This window comes from Epinephelus moara, chromosome 9 (genome assembly GCF_006386435.1).
Source record: "Epinephelus moara isolate mb chromosome 9, YSFRI_EMoa_1.0, whole genome shotgun sequence".
Lineage (NCBI taxonomy): Eukaryota > Metazoa > Chordata > Actinopteri > Perciformes > Serranidae > Epinephelus > Epinephelus moara.
In genome coordinates, this window is record NC_065514.1 from 33,046,789 (window position 1) to 33,054,331 (window position 7,543).

Below are 7,543 nucleotides of genomic sequence, written 5' to 3' on the forward strand. Positions count from 1 at the left end.
GATCTGCCGTCCTCAAACTGTCAACTAGATCCCAATCCCCAATCCCAAGACTTTGTGCCGCATTTACACAATGCTGTAAATTAATGTAAGTAGCTATCTAGCTAGTTTAATAAACTTTACTTTCTCACTTTCAGAGTTTCATAATTATATTGTGTCAGGTGTCTAGACTATAGATGAATGCTAACGTGTGTCTATGGATTGGCATTTCAATGTAAGATGTTATATATTATGTGAATGTTAGCTTACACTGGTGCTCAGTCAAGCAGTGAGACAATGGATTAACGTTAGCTAGTTGTAGAGATAACGCTACGTTTTGACATCAGTAAGTTATAGACAGTGGTGGAAGAAGTACTCAGATCCTTTACTTAAGTAAACAACACCACTAACAAGTAAAAGTCCTGAATTTAAAATCCTACCCTTGTGAAATATTGAATATGAGTTTTACCTGTTTTGGCTGCAAACAGTTTTGACAGAGACAAATACACAGCTTTTTTTTTTGTAAAGGCCCACAAGCCAAACAGTTTGGGGACCATTGGTTTAATCTTTAACAATAAAGACTTGTTTATAAGATTATTGAAGTAATATAAAGCTGTCAAATAAATGTAGTGGAGTAGAAAGTACAATATTCCCCTCTGAAATGTAGTGGAGTAGAAGTATAAAGTTACATAAAATGGAAATACTCAAAGTATAAGTACCTTAAAATTGTACTTAAGTACAATACTTTAGTAAATGTATTCAGTTACTGCCAAAAAAGAGTAAGTTGAAATTTGTAAGAATTAGGACTTAGAGATGATATTGCAGCCTGTATTTTCTGTGGTTGTTATGCAGGCTTAATACTGAGCATTATAGCATGGGTGATGGTGAGTTTTACATGTATGTGCTGTTGTATGAAGGAGGGTAAAAAATAAATATACAATAAAATAAAAACAAGCTAAGATAAAACAATTATAACAGAACAAAGGCCACAGTACAGTACATTTGATAGAATCTGTGCATGTATTCTTCACTAAGTGTTCCAACCACTTGCCTGATACCTGCTCATATATGGACTCCTGCCTTTTTGCCTGTTCCTTTATTTGTGTGCTTGGTTTTAGTAAAGTTGATCTGTTATCTCTATTTGCTAGGTCTTCAAGTCCTGATTTTAGGTCCAAACTGGCCTTTACCACATTGTAACAGCTTTTTGAAGTCAGGTTGGTCACTTGGACCAAGAATAATGTGTAATGGCTGCCACACAAGTGTCTAATGTTCATTTGCAGATGAATTTGTGCCAAAACTTAGCCAGGACTTCACCTTGTCTTTGTCCTTTACATTAGTCTTTCTTATCACACTGATAACACACTCCGTCTGTAAACAAAGTGCTCAAAGTTCAAACCCAAAAAACAGTTTCAAATTGAGTGAAAGGGGAAATTCCACTTATTTCATCAGCTTTGTTGAAGTTGGACAAGAGTCAAATGAAACAATGGAGTTTCGAAATGCAAAGAAAACAAGAAGTTAATGTAAAATAAAGCAGAAGCAGGAATCCAGATGAGCTTTTCGTATAAAAAGACATTTAGCAGCAGCAGTGGAAACATTCGGTCCAGCCTAGAGTCCATTATGAGGGGTCTGGTGTTCCTGCTCTTGGTGGCTTTGGCCAGCGCTAAAGTCTACGAGCGCTGTGAATGGGCCCGACTGCTTAAAGCTAATGGGATGGATGGCTACCATGGCAACAGCCTAGCAGACTGTGAGTATGAGCCCGTCAGTCTGCAGATACTGTGTCTGGAGCAGAAATTTATTATTTATTATAGCCTAAAAATATTATTTACAAGCATTTTTATGATTACTGTGCAACATAACATCAGTTTTAAGGACCGAACCAGCCACCTTACTATATATGTTTTTACACATAAACATATGCTACAAATTTGAAAAGCTTGCCATACCAAAGTAATGTAATGTTAGAAATTTCAGTCTAATCTTTTCACCTTTAAAGATTGCCATTGGTTTCCATTCATTTTGATACAGCATGGAAATAGCAGACTCTTGTTTAAACAGTTTAATCAATTACAGTGAACTTCAGATTTGCATCAACTTTTGCTGCATATTAATATTATCTCATATAATGTGATCATGAGATTAAGTAGCTCTTCGAGTCAATTTAGGAAATATGTTTGCTGAGATTCAGATGAGATAACATTCTTTTCAGGTTGTACTGTAACTTAACATAGCACAAACACTGGGCATATGAGGAAACAGCTAGCTGGGTTAGGAACCATTTCAGGGCAACCAGTGGAGACTGCAGGAAATTACTGGTCCCAATCAAGACACATAGGAGACGGGGAGAGATGTGACGTCTTTTCCTCTAAAGCGTCAGCTGAAATGACGTCCGTTTCTAATAATGGCAGCAGCTTATCACAGCTGGATCAGCTGTCAGGAGGTCTTATTAACAGGTATAGAAACTTTTGATGGAGTTTGTGTCTGCAAACACATACTGTTATTTATATGCATATAGATATATATATATATATATATATATATAATGATAAAGATACAGATACAGTTATTAGAAGCAGAGCAGCAATGTTTTCTCTCTGTCTAAGAAACACCTGCACATGAACAGCCATCTGTGTTCTGTATTTATAATATGCTGTGTCCTGCTCAGAGTTACATAATGTGTTTATATGATTTAGGCCTTTTCATTATTTGCATCTATATTTATTGATATTCTGATTGTAAATGTATTATTTAATTGCCCAGAATATAGTTATGGTGTCTTTTGAATACTGGAAATGATTTATTAGGCCAAATGTTTCAGGGAAAATCTAAATTCTGTAACTCATCAACCCGACGCCCAGGACTGACCAGCCTCAGTATGACTGAATGAAAATGAGGGTCAGTGATGTAAAAAGTGTTTCTTGCTGACAGACAGACTCTCTGACTTTGATTGTATTCATAATACAAGTTTATGAGGGAAATAACAGATCATGAGATTAAAATCTTTCTAATAAATGAAGAACGTTTGTTTCCTTTTCTTGTTCAGATTTTAAACTAGATGGTGAATCAGAAAACAAATAAAATATAAAAATGATACTCTTGGGTTTAATCTGTTTTCTGTCTTCCCTATAGTATTAACTCCAGTGATGTTGTGATGTATCTGGTCCGCCTGCAGTGCTACACTGTCAAATCAATAACTGATATCCAATCAGGGAGTTGTTGGTTGGTAAAAGACTTCCGCGAAGGCTGCGCTCATGTATCATCGTTTCCCTCCGCTCTGAAAGCCTCCTCGTTTCCTCGACTCCTCTGAAATTGAGATGTCCTACAAGATGGCAAGTCTCAGTCGATTTCCAGGTCAAGTGATCAAGGATAGAGGATAGAGGATAGATAGAGGATAGAGGCGTAGACCTTCCAGACAGGGAGTGTCTGTAGGTCTCAGTGTCCAACATCAGTCTTTTAGGGTGTCTACATTGTATATGCGTCTGTTCTGTTTCCTCTGCAGGGGTTTGTCTGAGCCAGTGGGAGTCGGGTTACAGCACCACAGTCACCAACCATAACCGAGATGGATCAACTGACTACGGCATCTTCCAGATCAACAGCCGCTGGTGGTGTGAGGACGGCCACACCTCTCGCTCAGCGAACGCATGCAGCATCAGTTGCAGCGGTCAGTGATGAGCCCCCACACCCAAAACTTTAACTACACATGGACATTTTCATCCTATTTTATAACTTGGCATGTTTTCAACGGCACCCCCAGAAATTTGATAAATTGTTCTTCATTAAGCTGGTTGTCCTTTTCCTTAAACAGACAAATATACAGCAATATGAATATAAGGAGTACATTGATTGTAACATTTACTGTGAACACAAAATCCCCGTTTCCACCAAACACTTTCGGTATGGTAACTTTGGAACCAAAAGTACCCTTCAGACATGGTACCTAGACTCTAGCATTTCCACTGCAAACGTTCACGTTCTTAAATGTGGGCGGGGGGTTGTTGTCATTCCCTACTCCGTCCAGCACTTACTGTATTTCCTCATTATCGCTGACACCGTTGGAAGTCTGCACCTCATTTATCATCCATAGAATGAAGGATGCATGCCAACATTTTCAGAACAAAATAAAACAGGCTGCAGTGAGAGTCTCTCTCCGTGGTATATTTAAAAATAGCGGGTTTGTGCACTTAGTCCTTCTTAGGCAAGCACAGGAGTTTAGTGTTGCCGTAGCCTGACACTATGTGACCTTTTTTTTTTTTCTCCGAGTGAGGATTAGAATATATAATCCATCTGAAATTTATACATATAGTATTAATGCTTGAAGATCCACTCATTACTAAAAGTATATGTCATATAAAAGTATAAAAAGTAATGGTCAAGGTTGTCAAATGGAGAATTTAAGGTGTGTTGATTGAGTCACGTCATCAGCTCGTGCACTGACTAACTAATGTTCCACCTTAAAAATCCCTGCAGTCGACCCAGTGAATTAAGTTACATTTTTCTCCGACTCTGGCTGCTGCTTATATTTTATAGTTACAGTCTACTAATGAAACTCTCCATGAGCTCACTGAGCAGAGTGACCGTCCGCTACTGACCAATCAATGGACTGCAGTGTTCACAGCTCCACCTTTTAGTACCAAATCTGTGTGCTAGCTACCCCAACAGAAGGGGTACCAAAAATGGTAACAGTACAGAATGGCTCCATTGGTATCATTCACAACTTTTTCACAGTGGAAACAGAAAAAAAGCGTACCGAACTGAACCGTACCGTACTGTACTCGGTGGAAAGTTTGGTCGTGGCTGGTGGGTACCCATGGAACCCATTTTCATTAAGATATCTTGAGGTGAGGGTTGAAGGAACCCTTCTGATAATTGGCCATGCCAGTTGTCCCCTCACCAAAATTTGGCCTAAATTATTGAGCCCTGTTACCGCCAAGTTATGCTAATAGATAGATAGATAGATAGATAGATAGATAGATAGATAGATAGATAGACCTTTATTGTCATTCACACCATGAAGGAACATGAAGGAACGAAATACAGTACTCAGGTCTCAGTACTATGATTAAAAATAAATAAATAAATACTAATAAATGATAACCTAAGAGCTATAAAAAAAGATAAATAAAAACACTTTAAGTCAGTATCAGTAAATAAATAAATAAATAAATAAATAAGTAAGCAAGTTCAGCAGCATTGTGGCAGTAGCAGCATACAGAAAAGTGCAACAACTTAAGGTACAGTCTTTGAAAAGTGCAGTCTGTAATTCAGAGGTGCGGCAATGTGGAACAGTTCAATAGTCTCACAGCATCAGGGAAAAAGCTGTTCTTCAGCCTGGCGGTCCTTGCCCGGGTGCTGCGCAGCCTCCTGCCAGAGGGGAAGGGGGGGAAACAGTCCATGTGCAGGGTGGGTGGAGTCTCTCATGATGCAGGTTGCTCTCTCTCTGCATTGGCTGGTGTTTATGTCCGAGAGGGCTGGTAAGCTGCAACCCATGGTCCTCTGTGCAGACTTTACCACCTTCTGCAGCGCCTGCTTCTCTGTCACTGTGCAGCTGCAATACCACACTGTGATGCAGGAAGTCAGTGTGCTCTCCACCACACACCTGTAGAAGGAGCTGAGGATGTTGGAGTTCAGTCCTGCCCTCTTCAGCTTCCTCAAGAAGTACAGGCGTTGATGAGCCTTTTTGATGATGCTGTAGGTGTTGTAATGCCAGGTGAGGGTGTTGGAGAGGTGAACCCCGAGGTATTTCAGACTGGGAACCATCTCCACGGCTATGGTCAATGTAGAGAGGAGGGGGTACAGTGTCAGACTTCCGAAAGTCCACGATCATCTCCTTGGTTTTATTGATGTTGAGGATGAGGTTGTTCTCCTTGCACCACAGTCCCAGACCCTCTACCTCCTGCCTGTATGCCATCTCGTCCTCGTTGGTGATGAGCCCCACCACTGCTGTGTCATCAGCGAACTTCACTATGAGGTTGCTATCATAGGGAGCTCTGCAGTCGTGGGTGAGCAGTTTGTAGAGCAGCGGGCTGAGGACGCAGCCCTGGTTAGAGCCAGTGTTGAGAGTGATGGATGAGGATATGATTGTGTTGATCCTGACAGACTGGGGTCTGCTAGTCAAAAAGTCCAAGATCCAGTTACACAGTGATGTATATGATTGGTACCAAGGCCAGGAGAGGCTAGTGACACGAACAGCAATTATATCAGGCCGCCATGCTCCCAACCCCCCCCCAACCCCACCCATGTCCAGTTTCGAAATTGCCATTAATTTTTTTTTTTTTTTTTTTTTTGACATTCGAAATTGCCATTAATTTTTTTTTTTTTTTTTTTTTTGACAGAGCTTCTGACCGATGATGTCAGCAAGGCGATCAATTGTGCCAAACGTGTCGTTAGGGATCCCAACGGCATCAGAGCCTGGTAAGATCTGATCATAATGACTGTGATGTGTTTATTGCACCAACCTGCACATGTTTAGACATGGGTGATGTTCCTCTGTCTGGTTTCAGGGTGGCCTGGCGCCTTCACTGCGAGGGCCGTGACCTGAGCTCCTACGTGGCAGGATGTGGTGTTTAATCAACAAACCAGGGTGCTGTCATCGACATAATAACAGTCTCCCATCTTCTGCTGCAGTGGATTAAAGCTTTTCTACTATTGTATGTTTGATCTGACAAAAGTAAAACACAGTTACTTAAGTTATAGACCAGTGGTTCCCAACTGGTGGGTCGCTATCCAAAAGTGTGTCGCGGGTCCATTCTGAATGGACCTCAAGAGATGCTTGAATGTTTCAAGTTTGAAATAAAACACACTTTATCACGAAGTACAGTAAATTTCCCAATCAGAGCTTTTATTTAGAAGTGCTGTTCCCTGCTGTAGAGTGAGTGAATAACTGACAGCTACTTAATAGAGACAGCAAACTAGCTTGGTGACATGGCCGAACGAAAATATGATGCCGCCAAATTAATTAATTGTATGGACCTTGACCTAATGACAAAGGAGAAATCTGGACCCCCTTGGCTGGACCAGTTGGGAACCATTGCTTTAGACGACTCTTTTCAAATTGAGAGATTTCAAATCTTTACTTTCAGTGTATTTGCTTATACTTGACATGATGTAACAGATCTGATCAGTGATGAGAAATGTGGTGATTTAAGCTTGTATCTGTTGTATTGCTCATTTAAAAACCAGATTAAAATGCTGATTTCCACTAATGACAGTTGTCAAATTGACATTAATTTCAAAACAATGAAGAGGGATTTGAGGTCATTTCTTAGTGTCTTCTTCTTCTTTGGAGCATAAGGACATAGGGCTCTAGTTTCGCAGACCGGGCACGGCGGAGGCGCAGCGCACCTGCGCTTCGCCAACTGGGTGTGGCCAGGTGGATTTTGCAAGTTTGGCACACCGTGCGCGCTGGCGCAGCTACTCCTCTATCCCACCTCCGTCCCTCCTACCTGCGCAAGTCGGAAAGAGGGAGGAGAGAAGGCGGCCTCGCCCTTAAATGCGCCGGGCGAAGGCGTAATGAGAGTTTACTCAATTCGCCATGGCAGAAGAGAGCAGCAGCGTCAGACAGCCAAACTTC

General features: G+C 41.0%; 1 protein-coding gene across 1 annotated transcript in view; it reads left to right on the forward strand.

The window, feature by feature from the left end:
* Positions 1 to 1,521: 1,521 nt before the first annotated feature.
* lyz (lysozyme) overlaps positions 1,522 to 7,543 on the forward strand; it is a 30,831-nt gene continuing 24,809 nt past the window's right edge. Inside the window, exons 1-3 of the mRNA XM_050052384.1 lie at positions 1,522 to 1,720; positions 3,473 to 3,634; positions 6,306 to 6,384. Coding sequence (XP_049908341.1) covers positions 1,525 to 1,720; positions 3,473 to 3,634; positions 6,306 to 6,384 — 437 coding nt within the window. The 5' untranslated portion in view covers positions 1,522 to 1,524. The remainder of the gene's footprint in view (positions 1,721 to 3,472; positions 3,635 to 6,305; positions 6,385 to 7,543) is intronic.